The sequence below is a fragment of the Hippopotamus amphibius genome, chromosome 10 (assembly GCF_030028045.1).
Source record: "Hippopotamus amphibius kiboko isolate mHipAmp2 chromosome 10, mHipAmp2.hap2, whole genome shotgun sequence".
NCBI lineage: Eukaryota > Metazoa > Chordata > Mammalia > Artiodactyla > Hippopotamidae > Hippopotamus > Hippopotamus amphibius.
Window position 1 is genome coordinate 110710063 of NC_080195.1, and position 19085 is coordinate 110729147.

A 19085-nucleotide genomic window follows, 5' to 3' on the forward strand; every position below is an offset into this window, starting at 1 on the left:
GTACCTGGCCTAGTTGTAATTCTTTGCGTAGCTTCAGGATATACTGAAGTATTTGGGAAAATAAAAGCTGCACCCCCTGCAGACAAAAGGAAAGACAAAACATGTGAAGGTCTTTTGCTGTGGTAGTCGATCTCAGCAACAATGTCTAATCTACTTTGCCCCATGATGACCAAGGGAGGTGGCCTCCCGGAACCTGCCACGCCAGACTTCGGGAGGAGGGACGAGGACATGGGTCAGAAACAGATGCTCAAGATGGAGGAGACGTGACTCTGTGCCCCATGTGGCATAAGGTGTCACGTGTTTTGATTTTACAGCTTCCTCCTAAAGCCCATCTGTGTGTCTCCCCACGCCCCACCCCCCACAAGCTCCTTTTATTAAAACAATTCTATGGCGGGTGTTTTAATTTTCAAATCATATGAAAACCCATAAAACATTTTACGGAGCCCTTGGAAAGCAGTACCAAAGAATGATTAAATATTTTGCCAAAGAACATATGGATCTTAGTAAAAATTAATGCCTATCTCTGTTCAGATGCATGTTTTCCCTCTTCTCTCTCTCAATCAGTGCTCAGATTGTTAGTGGAAAATATTCTCTTTTCGCAGTTCAATCCATTTGGAATTTGTTGTTCTGCTTTTCGATTGCTTCTGGGTTTAGCAACAGCAAAAATAATGAAATCAGAGCTTTCTTGACTCCTCCCTGCTAAAAATTTTTTAAATGACTATGAAATTATCAGCAAGTGTGTGTATCTCCAAGGCATTTCCTAGGGGAGGGGAATTACTTTGTCTAAGTTGCTTGCTATTTCTGGCCACAAGGTCATTAATAGGCTGACTGTGTACCCTACATCGAAAAAGTGTATTATTGACTCAAAGCAATTTTTTTAAAAAATTTCAGATTAAAATCACAGTGTTCTATATATCGAGGACCAACTCAAGAGATCAACTCACAATCTCTTTGTAATACTCAAGCCCGGACTCACTCACATTACACATTTAAAAATAACATGGCAAATATTTGGGAAGTGGCTGTATTTCTATGTGAGAGCTTGCTGATGAGGGGTTAAGTCTTTCCAACACTTGATGCTTTTCTCCCTAGCCCAGTGGTGGCAGAGGGTCCCTGCAGGCTGATACAGTGGGGTGAGCAGCCTGCGGCCATGCTTCTGTAGTGTCTCCATCACAAGGGGGGGAAATGGATGTGACCGGGACTACATTCATCCACAGAAAGCCCAGCCTCTACTCTCAGCCTTTACTATGAGGGGAGGGAGGATGGTTAGCCAGGAAGAAGCATCATGTTAAACTGTATCAGGCTCAGGCAAAAAAACAGATAGATGAATAAAATGTAGAATCACTGGTTAGACATAGAATAGCAGGTATATCTGGTTAGTCACTAATTTCAAACCTTCCAAAATCATAACACATTTTCCCTCTCAACAAAATCGCCCCCAAAGTAACCGACATTCCCTCCTATTGCCTTTTGCAAATGTACAAATTCTGTGCAAGAAGATTCAAGTCATGTCAAATGGCCTAAAACTTTACCAAACAGAGAAAAATAAAACTCCTGCTTGTCCTAGTAAACATTCCTTTAAGAATAAAAATTTTAAAAGGAAAAAGAAAGGAGTGCGCTAAGGGCCCCTTTATATGGAACACGCTTTTAGTGTCTACAGTCAGCACAGCGCGTATTTGAGGACTAAGAGCAGCAGACTGTAACCCAGCAAATGTAAGTGAAGGCGATGGCTAGAGCCTAATTCTGCACATCTCCTGGGTGGAAGAAATCCTCTGACTGGCAAGGGAAGCGGGGGAGTGGTCAGAGACCGAAGAGCGTCCCCTGCCTTGAGGCTGTGGTACCACCAACACAGAGCCTCCACCTGCCAAGGACCCCTCCTCCATCCACCTCTGCCTTCTGCCTTCCTGATGCACTCACTGTCGCCCACTCTACGGGTAAGGCATGCAACCTGTAAACAAAACCCTACACTTGTCCGGGGGTGGGGGGAGGGGCAGGGCCAGCATTACCTGTGTTTCTAGCATGCATTAACCGTGGAGAGTTTTGTAAGGCTTTATCAACATCATCTGAAGTCAAATGTGGAAGAGGTGCTACAAAACAAAACAAAAAGCAACATCCAAATGAAAAAAAGAGAGGGAATTAACTTCTTTGGAAAAAAAGAGAAAGAGAGAAAACATCCCCCCCCACACACCCCACCCTATGATCACGGGCTGCTTGGAAAGCTCTCCATGGCCCTGCTACAGGTTAGCATGTTAAAACCTAGATGGGGGCCCATACTGAATTGAGGGAAGAAATGGTTGGGATGCCAGGCAAAGCATTTACACCATAGAGTTCACACCACCTCACTGTTGCACTATGTCTACGATCTCCTTCTGATCATGCTTGACATTTGGAAACATTAAAGCATGCAGCAAACTCTGTGGATTCATGCCTCTCATCGCCAAGACGCCATTCCCATTCTGACAGGCTAAGCCACATCTCAAGACACCAAGTGCAAATGTTCCTCATTTAGTGTTCCAGTGGGACATAAAGGGGAGCTTGGTTTGGCTTTAGGGAAGATAAACTCCATAATTCCCATCAAGGAGGAGCCTTTCCATAATGTTTCTATTTGGGCATCACAGAGATGAAATAATGTGTGACCAGATAAAGCTCTGTTTCCCTCTGCCCTGTGATCTTCTTGGCCTGGGGACCCTGGAGGAGGCAGCTGAATGCTAGGTGATTTTGCCACTTCTCATAAAAAGTGAGACAGGACCCTTCTCACTACGTATTTTCCTAAGTCATCACCTTCTAAGCATTTAGTTCTCTCAGGTCTTAACAGAAATCAGGTTAGGAAGGCAGTCGGTAACGGGGCTGAACCCTCTGCATCTCGGGTTAACAAGGACCTCTCGACAGTGCTCTCTGTGGGAGCAGGGGACTGTCTTACTCTCTCTGAGGTAGTGGAGATGTGACAGAAGGATGTCAGCGTTGTAGCTCGGGGTGAGCCTCTGAAAGTCATCTTTGGTCATCTTGCACAGCTCCTTCCCGTCGATATTCTGGAACAATAAAATGTCGACATCCGGGAGGCCGTATTCTTTCACTGCCCACTCCAGCCACTGCCGGACGTGGTCCGTACTCCATAGCGTAGGATCTGAAAAGGGATGGAAGTGTATTTGATCAGCTCCTAAAGGCAAATTCCTGGGGCACAGCCATATCCCAGGTGGGATCTCCCACCAGCCATAGCCTTCCAGAGCGGCCCCTCCCGCTCTTCCAGAAGCACAGCCTCCAGCCAGGCTCAGTGACCAGTCCGAGGAGAATGTCTGAATATCTCAGGAGGACACCAACTGACTCACAGTTGGAGACTATTGTCTTTCCAGTGAATTGTTCTTGAGGTTTCCGATTATTCACACCACCTGCCCTTTTGTTGCTCAGATAATCTAAAGCTTCCTGTAGAGATGGGATCTTCTTTTTATTCATTTCTTTTAATTTTTATTTATTCATTTATTCATATAAAATATATATATACATATTTATACATACATATACATATATATATATTTGAATCACTTTGTGGTACACCTGAAACTAACACAACCTTGTAAATCAACTATACTTCCATTTAAAAAAAGGATGGGAGAAAATGAATAAGAATAAACAAAAACTTTCTTTCCCTAGAAAACTACTGGTATCTTTATATGAAAAGAAGAGCAATGCATATCAGGAAGATGTTAATTACAGATTGCCAAAAAAAAAAAAAAAAAAAAACCCATATAGTATTTGTATGAAATACTGAAAGATATTGACCACAGAATTGGAAATGACGTGTAGGTCAACCAGGAACCTAGCACTTCCCAGAAGCTAGTGTTTCTAAGAGAGAGCTGTCAGTTATGCGCTTTTCCTGCAGGGAACTTGGTTTTGCAACTAACTCACACCTGCAGGAGTGGGGCTGGCTGGGGGGCTCTCACATTCCACAGCTGTGGCACAAACACCCCACAGGATGCAGGCAGTGTCATCACGCTCCATTGCCACATATGGGAGGGGACCCCGGTAGGACCAGGAGGGCAGGGCCCGGGGGAGAAGGAGTAGGTGACCCCCAACGGAAACACAAGTCGGGACCAGCCCATGCAAACAGCCTGGGTGGAGGGGTACCCAGGGCACCTCGCCGGCAGATGGGGCTCCTCCCTGGGGTCCCTGAGGGCTGAGAGACACCTGGGCAGGAGCAGAAGCCCAGAGTCCTGATCCCACAGTCTCTCAACGTTGCAGCCTCCAAAGGCTGCTTCTCCTTTCTGTGTCTGTTTCAAACGTGAAATGAAAGCCCTGGTCTGGGTCCTCTGGACAGGCTCGTAGAGGGCAGGCGTGTCATGATACTCAGATCATCGTGAGTGAAAACATCTGCTGTGGGAATAAATCACCCTTTTGAATTGCTTTCAAGCTAATAGTTTTAGAAGCCTGTTTGGTCTTACTAATGTTTCAGGCTGCTCAAGAATGGGCATGTGATGTGCTGTTGGAATACATTTTCAGTTTCCAGAGTCAGTAGCAGTCACAGTGAGAAACAGACAGTCACGTGCCACCAGAATTCTCCCTCCCTCCCGTCCTTCCTTCTTTCCTTTCTTTTTCTTTCTCACTCTCTTTCTATCTCCCCCTCCCTCCCTTCTTTTGTTCATTCCCTACTGTTACATATCTTTTTTAATAGAAATTATTGCATCTCCAGTAGAATCCATCCCCATCCCATTCCCCTCTTGGACACTCCAGGAGGGACCACTATCCTGAAAAGATACATGTGTGAGCCCTATACATGTCTGAATACTCTTACCATATCCACTATATATATATACTGTTGTGTGCCTTTAACGTTTATGTAAATGGTATCTGATTTGCTTTTGGTGCTCAGCACTTTATTTTCAAGTTGTGTCCAAGTCAATCCACAGAGGTATATTCCATCATTTAAGCAGCTCTTGGGCATCCTCCCCACCCCCATGAATATACCCAATTTATTTATCAACGAACACCGCTGTGTCTTCCTTCCCATCCACATGTGAAGGAATCTGCATTGGCCCACAGCCTGGGCTCCACATTAGAATCACAGGGAGGTAAAAAGCTACTGGTCTCACTCACAAAGTTTCTGAATTAATTCTGCTGGAGGACAGCCCGGACATCAGGGTTGTTAAAAGCTGTCCAGGTAATTCTAATGTGATTCAGGCCATCTACCCACTGGGGCTTCACTACTCAGAGTGTGGTCATGGGACCTAGAAGCCTTGGCATCCCCTGGGAGCTAATTAGAAATGCAGAATCCCAGGTACTGCTGCAGGCCTGTTGAATCAGAGTCTGTATTTTCATGAGATTCTCAGTGGATCTGTGTGCATGAAGCTTGGTGAAGTGCTGGCCTAGGGGAGTACCGAGATGTAGAATCGCTGGTCACAGGGCCCATGTGTGAGTCTGCAAATGAAGAACTCTGGTTCTGCTGCACAGCACAGAACATCTACAAAAGCTCAAAGGGCATTGTTGACAGAAAGGTGTGTGTGTTCCTTTGTAATCCAAACACATGGAAACATTTTGTTAGCCTGTGAAAACTGAATGCATATTGGGAAAGTTAACTCTGTCCAAGTCACTGAAGTTCAGATGGCTCTTTGCCACTGGGTCAGGACTCTGCTTTCAGGGATAAAATGTTCAAAATTCCAGACTGTTTCCATAGAAAGTCTTTTTTTTTTTTTTTATTGCCTTTTTTCTCATGATATGTCATGACTCCTCATTATACAGGAACAGATCATATATTGGTCTTAGGGTGCCCTTATTTTAAGTCCTCTTTCCTTGGTACCGTGCAGAGGACAGTTAAACAGCCCTCTCGGACAGAAGACCCTCCCTTCCACAGGGGTCCCCAAGTCATTTCCTATAAATTCCACCACTAGGCACTAGCCAAACTTCTTTTCATTTTGTTTTGCCTTTAACAACACGGAAGGAAGATGTTTTGCTGTAACTACTTCCTAGAAATCAGTTCATTCTGGGAAGGCATTTTCTTCTCTTAATGGTGGAAACAGATATTCCAAAAATGATACATAAACATCTTCCTGAAAGTTCCTGGGTTCATGTTAAAATGGTCAAATGACATCTTAGGAACACAGCCAAAAAGAGAAGTCCAATCTCTCCAGCATTCCTTGGTGTGCCCGTTAATTTGTTTCCCTTGCCAAGCCCAAGGTCGTGATGGCTCATTCAATTTTCCTTTAGGGGAATCACGTGCAAGACCCCAGAGACCAAATCCTCCTTGACCTGCCCTGTTAGAATCCCTAAATTCTCACTTTGGATTGGTCAAATGGCCATTCTCTTGCACTGCTGGCGTGAATGTAAATTGCTAGAACCTTTCCAATGAACAATTTGGCAATACATTTCAAATGCCTTTTTTAAAACTGTGTGCATGGTCTCTGAACTAAAAATTCCACTTCTAGAAATTTATCCTAAGGAAATCATAGAGGAAGTGCGCAATGATTTATTTTCAAGGATGTTCTTTGTAGTGTTGTTTATAATAGCGAAACATTGGAAACACCCTAAATGTCCCACAAGTGAAAATTAGTTAAGTTGTACATTTAGGAACAGTCCTGTGATATTTAGAAACTAAAAATTACACTGCTGAATGTAGTTATTGAAATGAAAAAATGTTCAAAATAAATCAAATTTAAAAGTTTGAAAACATGGTAGTGTAATTATATTTTGCAAAGAAATATAAATATATCCAAGGAAAGAATTTTGGAGAGATATGCAGTGAAATGGCAACCATTATCTCTGAAAAAAAAAAAGGCAATGGAGATTTTAAAACTTTCTTTTCACTAAACTTTTTCTCTTTTTTCTACAATAAACATAATACTTGGGTTAAAAAGTTATTTATAAAAAAAGTATTCTTTATGTTTCAAAATCAAAACAAGGTCTTAAAAGGATAACATATAATACATATATATATATATTTGTTAAAGTGTTTTTATAAAACTTTCAAGGGTATAACATTTTAATGTTACTGTCTAATACAGTTTGTCAATGGAAATTGCTGCTTTTGAAAAGAATAAAATTACACAAAGGTTACTCCTGTATCCTTTTGGAATTTGATCTCCATACCTCTACCCTATACATTCATAAGCAAAGAATATTAAAAACAAAATACAGCCACTCAAGTAAGTGAGGATGTTCCTTTCCAACCTGTCCATAGGGCGCCATTATTCTGGACCTACTCTATGGGGGTAAAGAGAAGAGTTTGCAAAGGACAAGTCCAAACTCTTCAGCCTGAGGCACGTGGCCCTTAGGTCTCTGGGGCCCACTGTCTTCACAGGTGGCATTCCCAGCCTTCTCCCACCTCCTACAGCCACACACCCCCAGCTACCATCTCCTGAACCCACGCCCCCTGCCTGTGCCCAAACACCACCCACTGCTTGAGGACTCGCCCCTTCTTGCACCCTCGCCTACACTCACACCCCCTTTGGGTGTCTGTCCTCCACGCTCTCGAGGAGTAAGCACTTAGAGTGAATCTCTGGGCACAGAAGTGACCACAAGACAGGAGGCCCCATCCCTGCCCTGATGACAGAGCCCACACTGGGCTCCCCCAAGCTCCCTGGGCCAGGTATGGGTGGTGTCGCTGTAGACAGTGTCATCTAGGGTTCAGGTGAGTGTGTGGGGTCCCAGCTCACCCTTCAACTCTACAGAGCGCCCAGGAGAGGCTTCCAGGTCTCCTCCATAGCCCATGATGTGTCAGCAAAGTTGCCTTGCTTCTGCCCCACCCGCCGTCACAGAAGGGAGCTCACAAGGTCCCACAGGATTCAACAGCTCTTATCTCCCTCCCCAACTATGCATGTGAAGGAGAAAGGGGGGGTGGCGACAGCATGAGCCCCGACCAAGGGTCACCTTTGCCTCTGTTCAGGGGTGGCATCCCACACCCTCTGCCCCCGGGGAGCAAGGCAATGCAGTTTGGGACCTGTCACCTAACGTCATGACGGAGCCTGGTTTGTTTTGTTTTGTTTTGTTTTGGTCATTTTATTATTTGTGGTTTTTTTTTAATTGAAGTATAGCTGATTTACAATGTTGTGTTAGTTTCTGCTGTACAGCAAAGTGTTTCAGTTATACATATACATACATTCTTTTTCATATTCCTTTCCATTATGGTTTATCGCAGGATACTGAGTATAGTTCCCTATGCTCTATAGTAGGACCTTGTTGTTTATCCACTCTATATATACCAGTTTGCGTCTGCTGATCCCAAACTCCCAGTCCATCCGTCTCGCACCCCCTCCCCCTTGACAACCAGCAGTCTATTCTCTATGTCCGTGATTCTGTTTCTATTACACAGATCGGGTCATTTGTGTCATATTTTAGATTCCACATATAAGTGATATCACATGGTATTTGTCTTTCTCCATCTGACTTACTTCACTTAATATGATCATCTCTAGTTTCATCCATGTTGCTGCAAAAGGCATTATTTCATTCTTTTTTATGGCTGAATAATATTCCATTATATATATGTACCACATCTTCTTTATCCATTCATCTGTTGATGGACATTTATAAAACAATGTGTAGACTCCAAGGCCCAACAGGATAAGGACTGAGCTGAATTTAACTGAGTTATTGAGCATCTACTACATACACAAGCACTTCAGGGATCTGGAGGCAGCCCAGACAAAGATGCTAAGATTCTACCGAGGGAGGCAACCATGAGGACAAACCACAAATCGGGATGAAATCTGTGTTATCCAAGCAGGACGTGGGAGTCCAGAGAAGCAGCAACTCATCCTAACCAGAAAAAAGAAGGGAAAGTCTTCAGCAGGAGAGTTTGGCTTGAGCCTGCCTTAACAAAAAGGATTTTGGCAGAAACAGGGTGACAGAAGCAGAGAAGACCTTTAGTTTAGGGGAACAGCTTGAGCCCAGCTTCACACCCACCGAGGCATGAAATATCTGATGGTTTTGAGGGACATGTGAGAAGTTCGGTGTGGCTGGAGTGGAGGGTTTAAGAGGCAGCACGGAGACTTACGAGGATGGAAATGAAAGTTGGAGGCAGATCAAGGAGAGCTTTGAGGATCTTGCTAAGAAGGCTGGACTTTACGATCTGGGAATTTCAGAGTCATTGAAAATGTGTGGGGAATCAAGAAATGTCTTAAATTACATCAAGCACACCAAAGTTGGTGATCAAATAAAAGGCTCTATTGGGAGCCGGAATACCCATATTTGGGTTCTCATCCAACCATTCCTTAGATGTAAAAGTTAACCTCTCTGGAATTTGTTTTCTTTATTCTGTGGGTAATTAAGTGAAATGTTAGGGGAAGAGAAAAGTACAGGAGATAATGTATGTGAAAGCACTTTGCCAACAATAACACATTACAGAGCAATAATGCATCCACACACTGGATTTTGCATTGCAAACTCTGCTAAAATGAAATAAACACTCTATTATCACAGGGGCAGCCTCTTCCTTTAAACACAAAAGTCTGATTTATCACTTTATTTTAAGAAGCTTTCGGAGGTGCTTCTGTCAGATGAACTGTGAGCCACTGAAGATAAGTTGTTTTGTTTTCAGCCCTCCAGTCCAATTGTTTTGAAAACATCTGTGTCATCATTCCACATTTTGTGGACATCAAAATGGTAAACCCCTGTGGTACCAGGTAAAAGAAAAAAGAAGACATCTCTCTTGCTCTGCAGCGTCTTATTTGTATCTTAGATGACATGGTTAATATCCAAAGGTTTTACAAACTCTATTTCAGTAAACTGGGATTAAAACAATAAATAAAAGCAAAGCAGAGTCGCCCTGTTTAAGGTTTGGGGTGGGGGTGGGGAGGGAACAAGCAGTGGGTGGGCTTAGGGTTGCAAGATTTTTTTACATTTCCCTGAAACTGGATTCTGACCTAGCAGAATTCCACTGCTGCCAGGAAAATATTAAGTAGATATTTAAATTAAGCAAAAGGATATTGCATTGCTGAAGACATACTGTGCCTTCTTTAAACAAAATACCTCATGTAGGCAAACATCATATTTCGGAGACCCCTCACCCCAGAGGAATGAATAAAAGCAAGATTAAGCAAGATCCAAATTGGTGATAATATAAGCTCTGAGTGTCATTTTTTTCTTGAACAATATTAATGTAAAATATTGGCTTCCAGAAAGAAAAATCACCCTTGGTAATGAAAAAATACTAACACAAATAAAATGTACCTCTAAATCACATCACAGTCCTATGAGGTCTTTGTTTATAAAACCAGACCCCGGTGAGGCTGCCAGTCTGCTGTCCTAGACACTCAGAAGCCTGCAAAAATAAGATTTAGCATTTTGCCTCCTCATCGCAACAGATTTTACATTTATAAAGAAGCTTAATAAAGAGAACTGGCTCATGTCTGAGCTTCACTCCACCAGAAATTGAAATTTGAACTCAACTAGAGCCTACAGTCAAGGTTACTTCTGAACCTTTTCATTCCCAAACTATGAATGGGGTTCAGTTACTGTTTTGATATTCCCTGATTTCTAATTCTATTGCACTTTGGCCAGTGAAGGAGGTATCATGATACTGATTTTTTGAAAACTGGCTGTTACTCCTTTGGTGGCCTACGGTATGGTCAGTTTCTGCAAATGTCCTTTGAGTGCTTAAAAAAAAGGTTTATCTTCTAATTGTTGAAGGTGTCTATGAATAACCACTGGATCAAAATTAGTAATGCATATATAATTTCCATGTCATTGATCTATCAAAGGCTGAGAAAGGCAAATTAAAATCTCTCACTAACGTGGATTTGTCTATTTCTCTGTACAGTTCTTTATGTATTTTGAGGCTATGTTATTAGGAATATACAACTTTATCATTGTTACGCATTCTTCATACATGCAAACTTTTTTTTAATGTGATAACCCTCAATTTTCTCCAGGAATGCTTTCTCCTTTCTGTTTCTATTCTTGTCAGCTTTATTTTGACTGAAATTTAACTATTATATCTTATCCCGTCTATTTGCTGTCACCCCTTCTCTGTGTTAGATGTTTCTGTAAATAGTACATAACTAACTTTGGAGTATGTTTTAAAAATCGACTTCATCACTTTCTATCTTTAATGGCAAGTTTGGTGTACTTACACTTATTGTTACTGATATATCTGATTTCTGCCACTTTATGCTTTCCATTATTGCTGTGTCTGTTCTTTATTTCTCTTTTCCAAACATCTGATTGGATTGATCTATTTTTCTTTGTGCCTTTTTTGTTGTTTGTTTCTCTACTTGTTAATCTTTAAACAAAATCTAAATTTAATCACCAAATGTTCTTTTCCCAAAGAATGCAAGGAATTTAGGAATACTCAACACTAGCCATTCATCCCTAATCTTATAAGATAACGTTGGCCAATATTTTTGTTCCACCTTATTCAAGTCTGTGGCAGGAAAAAAATGGTTGAGAGCCCAGAAGATAACCAGAGTTTTGTCAGTTTCTCCCAGCTCACTGGAGATTTTCTTCTATTGCCCTCTGTGCGCTGTTTTGTTGTTGAGAAGTTTGCTGTCCTCATAACTGTCATTATTTTCAGATAGTCTGTCTTTTTCTTTCATATTGGCTCTGAAGTACTTTGTCTTGGGTGCTCTGCAGTCTCACCACAATGTAATTAAAGAAGATGAATTCTTATTTACACTTCTCTGACTGGTGCTTCCTGTATTTGGAGAATGAATTTGTCCATCAGTTTTGGGAGAGTCTTAGCTTTTCTCTCTTCAAGTATTTCATCTCTTCTGTTCTCTTTATTTCCTCTTGCTGGAACTTCTATTAGATCTATGTAAGACATTACTATGAGTCCTTCCCAAATGTTGACTTTTTTCCTTCTTTTCTACCTCTCTGTCACTGTGCTGCACTCTGAAAACAATTGCAAGTCTCCCTTCTCTCATTCACTCTTTGATGTTATCAAATCAACTGTTTAATCCATCTACCAAGTTTTTGATATTTTTTGATGCTGAGTTTGAATAATTTTTTGTGTTTCTAGGAAATCTATTGTTTCTTCCTCAAGATTATCTGTTATTTTCCATAATATCTTCTTCCTCTCTTTTTTGGTTCCTCCTTTTATGTATCCAGTCCCTTTTAAATCTATTCACTCTATATTCTCCATCATACTTCAATTATCTCATATTCTTGAGGGTTTAATCATGCCATCTGTTGTTTCTGCTGAATCGTGGTCTTGGTGGATTGTTTCTTCCTATTTTCGTAATTTGGGGTTGCAGAATCATTTTCTGTGGGTCTTTATCTGTAGGAATTCTGTAAAGCTTGGGTTGGAGACAAGCTTCTCCAGGAAGACTTTGCTCTTACTTCTGCCAGGTGTCCAAGGTTATCACTAGCTCATAACTACTTTTCAATGGTTAATTTCCCAAACTGGGGATTGTTGGACCACACAGTTGTATGCATGTGTTTATAGGGTGAGGCGATGGATCAGGTCCAACTCCTGCTTTGTGCAAGACCAAGATCTCATCTCCTGCCCCTAATTAACCTTTAAATCTCTGTATTATAGACATTGGCACTCCACCCCCATCCAATGCCACCTAAGACAAGCAGGTGACAACATGAGAATGGGCTGCCCTGTTCTCATTTCCCCCCCTTTTTTTAGTCCCTAAGAATTTCACTGACTTTCTTCCCAGTTCAGCTGTGCATTGAAAAGGATGTTAGATTCTATGCATAATTTCCAGGTGCTCTGCAAGAGATCCTTTTAAGTTCAATATTTCACTAGAACCAAGAGTCTTCTCTGCATATTTTCTACCCATTTACTTTAAAACTTTTCCATTTTCAATGTAGCCATCAACCTAGCTCATACTATGCACTTCATTCATTTATTAATTAATCAGTTGTCAGAAGTTAATTGTACATATGAATTGTTCAGTACCCAAGGGCACAAAAACTGTAAAGGAAAAAAAGTGTGCCTACTTTCAATTCGCTGAGAATCAACAATTCCATTATGTATTTTATTCAAAAAAGTACATGACTACATTATTTTTGTTGGGCTCTAAAGATGTCTCTGACATTCTGACATGCCAAAATATTTCAGTGGATGGCATCATTTTCAACTCTTCTTGAGTGGATTATCTAGTTTGGGGATTTTGTTTTTCTTTATTTTTTCCCGTTACCTCCCCTTAGTTACTCCATGACAACATTGCTTATACGCATCACGTTTTAGAAATGGAATGACTTGTTCCACTTCAAAGTCTCTTCCTGCTTGGGTTTGCTTTCTTTGCCCCTCTTTAAATGTCAGTGTCCCCGGAGTTTTGTCCTTGGTCCTCCACTCTCCTCACTCCATAGATATCCCTGGGCATCTAGCCTCTCACCTTCCAACCACAACATGCATGTTTATTGGTTTCCAAGGGTTGCCATAACAGAGGACCACACACTAAGTGGCTTAAAACAGCAGGAATGTGGTCCCTCATAGTTCTGGAGGCTAGAAGTCTGAAATCAAGCTGTCAGGAGGGCTGTGCTCCCTCTGGGACTCTGGGTAGAATCCTTCGTTCCTCTTCTATCTTCTGGTGGTGGCTGGCAACCCTCGGTGTTTCTTGGCTTCCAGCTGCATCCCTCCAATCTCTGCCTCCATCTTTACAAGTCCTTCTCCCTGTATCTTCACATCATCTTCCCTCTGTGTATGTCTGGGCCCAAATGAACCCTTTTGGTAAGGACACTAGACATTTTATTGGGCCCACCCTCATGACCTCATCTTGACTTGATCAAATCTGAAAATACTCTATTTCCAAATCAGGTCACATTCCAAGGCAGTGGAAGTTAGGTGTATGTTTCTGTGGGGGCACAATTCAACCTGTAATACATGTTTATCCCTTGAGTCTAGGGCTCTCTCCCAAATGCCTGACCAAAGAAGAGCTGCAGTTTTTGGAAGTATCACTATATCCTAAGCACGGTGTATGCACTTCACACATGTCTTATTTAATCCACAGAGCACCGCATGAAGTAGGCATTACTATCATCCTTATTTTGGTGGCATGAAAACTAAGGATCAGCAAGATTAAGTGACTTTCCAGAGCTAGAAAATGGCACCGTTTAGAACTCAAGTGCAGTGATTTTAACCCTACACTCTATACGGGCCCAGTGAACTAACTGCCCTGTGGGTATCCCATGGGTATCTTAAGTACAGGAGGAACCAAACAAGAATCATCTATCTTAAATTTTTTTTCTACCTGTGCTAACATCCACGCAGCCACTCTTGCTAAATCAAAGCCATTTTCAATTCGATTCTTCTCTTGGTTTTCAAGAAAAACAGAGAAATCATCATCATCTTCATGGAAATGTAAAGGGTAAGGTCTGAGCAACATGGTGGATGCTCTTGAACATCTCCTCTACCCCTTGACTTATTACTTACATCTCCTTTGAAAAGGCCACTTAAGAATCTACAACAATTTAACAAATCTGTCCCATCATTCTATTCCCTTGTGTTCTTCCTGGACATTTTTGATCACGTAATAGCAGTAAGAGCTCAGACTCTGAATTCAGACAGAACTGGGTTACAATTCTGGCTCTCCATATCATTGGCTAGGATATCTTGGGCAACTATCTTAGTTTCCCTAGTTTTAGTTTCTTTCTCTCTAAAGTGAGAATAATAAACAGTCCCTACACCATAGGAGGGTGGGATTTAAATGAGATAATAGCTTTTGAATAAAGAACATGGTCAAGTGCCTGACAAGAGTGTGCACTCAACAGATGGTGACTGTTGCTATCTCTGTGTTTATTATTTCAGTCACACACATAACCCAGTGGCGGTTTCCTCAATTCAGCTCATAATTTAAAAATAGAATTAGTTTTGACTTCAGAATTTAAGTTTCACTTGGTTGGGTTGTTTAGTTGCTTGCCTTAGCATAAAAGACTATAATCAGAAGCTTTAGAAACACATTCCATAATGCTGACATAATGGGAGAGATTTTGGGGAGTGTTTAGATGCAGGACAAAGTAAAATAATGTGTAGTTTATAGAAAACAAATGTGTGGTTACCAAAGGGGAGAGGGAGGGTGGGGGACAAATTAGGGGTGTGGGATTAACAGACACAAACTTCTATGTATAACATAGATATGCAACAAGGATATACTGTATAGCACAGGGACTAATACCCATTATCTTACAACAACCTATCATGGAGTATAATCTGTAAAAATAGCGTCACCCTGCTGTACACCCAAAAGTAACACAATATTGTACATCAGCTATACTTCAATTAAGAAAAAGAAATGTTTTACCAACAAGTTCTTTAAGTACAAAGGAGCACAGACCTGGGAACTGCCTCTGCTCTCACCCATCTGCGCATGCGTTCTCAGGAAAGTTGTTTCACCTCCCTAGGGCTTGATTTTCTCATGTTTGAGAGTTTTGATATTTAATTGTATTGTGTCCACTTGATTGGATCGTGGGATGCCTAGATATTTGGTTCAACATTATTTCTGAGTGTGTCTGTGAGGGTGTTTCCAGAAGATACCAGCATTTGAATTGTGAGACTGAGTAAAGCAAAGACAGGGAGATGGGGACAGAGAGAGAGCGCGCGCTTGGTTCTGCTTCTTTGAAGAACCCTGACTAATACAAAGCTGACCGAAGATCATCAAGAATCCTGCAAATCCATCTCCTGAGATTCTGTGATTCCCACTAACTAAAGCTAGATTCCCACTAACTTGAATAAATGCATGTTTACTGACTTCTGCACACGGGCCATGAGCTTGCTGCTTTGTCTGGTGGTGAAGAATGCAAAAGACATAATCACCAACTCACCATGCTCACAATCTAATAGAAGAGACAGGCTCATAAATAACTAACTCTAACAAGATTAAGTCATAATAATATGTTGGCCATCTGGGCTTGGTTGGAGAGTGTATTCTTCTATTGCTTGTTATTCATCTGCTTTCGAGGCCAGCTTAGAGATGTCATATGTAGGAAGGATCATGGGCGGGCTATGGGAGCTTTCTTTCAATCTAAGAACTCAAAATCCTGACTTTCTAAGAAACCAGACCAGCAAAGACTCACGCTGGGCATACGCGCTCTGTCTGCACTGAGCTGTTCGCTAATGTAACTCACTCTGTCTGTGGAGGGCATCACAAGAAACAGGCTGGTGCTACACGGTGCTGCCACTGTGGCAGGAAGGTGGTCACGCCTGCAGCCTCAGTGAAGTCGGAACACAAAGTCCAGGGATGCTGCTTTTAGGATTCTGCACTGAGAAAAACATTGCCTTCCCTGTGAAACTTCTTTTTGAAAACAGGCATTGTGTTCTCAAACAGCTCCTTTTATGTTGGCCACCAGGAAGCTCAAAGCCATACTGGAAACTTAGCTCCGGCATCTTGGCCAAGCTTGTGGCCAAAATGGCCGCATTCTTCCTTCACGTGACCTTGGCTTTCCACTGATATCTGTCATTGCCTTAGTACTGATCCCTCATTTCTAACTGATCAGCTATTTGTTTCACATGATTATCAGTCATTTAGTTCAAAAGGCCTCTCAAATCCTTCATGGAATTAAATGCTATATCCAGTACACAGATGCATTATAGAATGTAACAGAAAACCAAATAAACTGGTAATGAAAGAATTGGTAAGACGTTGTCAGAGAAGCAATGAAGGTGCCAGCAGATCACGGATGGCTTCCTAGCAGGATAGATTTCAAAGATGCCTTGAAGAGTGAGAAGGATTCATTAGCAGAGGAGGAAGGGCATTCCGTCAGAAGGAACAGCATGGGTGAGGACACTGGTAACATGGAAACATACAAGTGGAAGGATGTGACTGGAGGGTAGGACAGGGCAGAGGAAAATGGCGGAGGCTGCAAAGGGATTTAGAAATCCTGTCATCGGGGCACAAAGGAAGCTTTTCTTTACTAGTCATGTACATAGTCATCTTGTTCCTCAGCTATTTTGAAACATTTGTCTGAATCACTCACTGGAGCTCTTAATCATATTCTCTCCTGTCATGAATTACTTAACTTCATGTGGCTGGATCTTATCTGCTTCTCACAGGCTTTGGTCATTTCCTCTGTGACTAGTAGGAGAGTGACAAGTACTTGGTGAATACCTCACGCATTGAGTAGAAGTTACCCAGCAGGGAGGGCCTGAGTAAGGTTCCAGCCACGTGTGTTTGGGAGCCAGGAACAGGGGGTTTTAAATCACATAAGAGCTTTCATTCTTGGTGACTGGAATATTCCAAGTGTTCAGTGAATGAATGATTGAATGAATGAATGGATGGGTGAGTGGATGGATGGATGGATGGATGGATAGATGGAAGGATGGATGGATGGAAGGATGGATGGATGGATGGATGGATGGATGCAGACAGCGAGCCAGTTAAAAGATGAACGTGACCACTCTTTATCTCTAAGACTTCTGACTCCCATGAGCATTTGTGCTCAAGGTGGATATTTAGAAAATAAAAATAGAAGTGTTTGAAGAGCCCCATGCCTTAGCTCCCATTTTAGGGAATAAAAACAAAGAAAAAGAAACATCTTCTCAAAATGATGTAAGCTGCTGAAACCAGAGGTTCTGTTTATTGCATTTTGGTCAACATTTTGCAACTATGAAGAAAAGTGGATGAAGACCATGCCTTCCTCTTTGCCAGCCCTCTTAGCACATCGCTGAGTACACCGTCAAGGCCAAAAATATAACAGTGACGGTCAGAGGCCACCCTGCATATGGAGGGACAGCATCCCTGACGCAGAGGCTTCATCACACATCACAAAACTTACGTTCCCTAGAACATATCAGTTCCTTTGTACAACGGGGACCCATTGTTTCTAAACATCAATCTGTGTTCACAGCCTTGGTGAAGCAGAATTGGAAACACCAGGAAGTCAGATTCCCGGGCTGTCCCTGAGTTGTCTCGCTGTGGATGAGAACATCGTAAAATGCATAAGGTCGAGTATTGTGCTTGATCTGATCTGTCTGAATGGAGCTCAGTGTTGCCACCAATGAGTGGAGCTGTGGGGCTTCTTCCTCAGCTCTCACTCTGCATTTTTGCCTTGAATGTCCCTGGATTTTCCTGTGGACGCCTGGACGCAGGACCTTTACAGAATTTACTGTGCCCACCAACGACAGCCCCCAAAACATTGATCCATCTGAAGGGAAAAGCTTTAGGACAAGTCTTTCTTGTGCCAACTCCCTTTTCTAAATGATGCCTTTATTTCAGATAATGAAGGTGTATTAAAGCAAAATGTATTTAGTGTCTTCTATCTAGACTAGAGCTCCTCAAACCCTACAATGCATGAAAATCACCCAGGAATGTGTTAACAATGCAGAATCTTCAACCCCACACCCGGATTCAGAAAATTTGGAGATGAGCCTTTTTAAATCGTAAGTCTCCCAGGGAATCCTGATGCAAGTGGTTCTGATCATACTTGGAAAAACATTTCCCTGTCAGTTTCCAAATTAAGCTGAGCCAACAAACAGCCATTTAACTGGCTCCCACGTCTGGGGCCCCTCTTATTAAGAATGATTTCACTGAATGAGACTTTGACCTGCAACCATGAACATAAGGAATGGCCCAACCCTATAAGATGTAGACCTAGAGGTATGGATATTCACACAAGATAGGTGATAGCTAGATAGAGAGAGAGAGGTAGATATAGATAGATGATAGAGAAAGGGAGGAAGGAAGGAAGGGAGGGAGGGGAGAGAGAGAGAAGGAAGGAAGGAAGGAAGACAGAAGAAGGAATAAAGAGAGAAAGAGAGAAAAAAAGGAAGGAGGAAGGAAGGAAGGAAGGAAGGAAGGAAGGAAGGAAGGAAGGAAGGAAGGAAGGAAGGAAGGAAGGAAGGAAAGGGAAAGAAAGAAACAGGTGTGATGTATTCTCTAACCACTACACTTTGAGTGGGAGAGGCACCAACCTTGCCAGGATAACAGGTGTGAGCCGGGGCTTCCCAGAATGTCTGGCGGCCCTACTGATTGAGTGCTTTTCTTGTGACTTCCCTGTCACCCTCCTACAACAAACCAAGGAACACATTTTTTTTCTAGCCTCGGAACTAATAGCTGGGCCATCTTTCCCACATGTTTTCCATTTATCCTAGAGACACTGAGGCACGTACTGACTGAGGCATCCCCTTCTCGCAGCCTGCTGACACCTTGGGCCCAAGTAACACCCACTTTTCGCAACCGTGAAGGATTTAAAAGTTTGCATTAGGAAGAGATACACAG

At 42.2% G+C, this 19085-nt stretch overlaps 1 protein-coding gene across 12 annotated transcripts in view; it reads right to left on the reverse strand.

Moving 5' to 3' along the window:
- ERG (ETS transcription factor ERG) overlaps positions 1–19085 on the reverse strand; it is a 262203-nt gene that overhangs the window by 17451 nt on the left and 225667 nt on the right. For 8 of the 12 annotated variants that reach the window (XM_057697335.1, XM_057697336.1, XM_057697337.1 and 5 more), the window contains 3 exons: positions 2921–3124; positions 2007–2087; positions 5–76 (listed from right to left, as the gene is read on the reverse strand). In XM_057697335.1, coding sequence (XP_057553318.1) covers positions 5–76; positions 2007–2087; positions 2921–3124 — 357 coding nt within the window. The remainder of the gene's footprint in view (positions 1–4; positions 77–2006; positions 2088–2920; positions 3125–19085) is intronic. The other 4 variants (XM_057697339.1, XM_057697342.1, XM_057697343.1 and 1 more) reach the window with 2 other exon arrangements.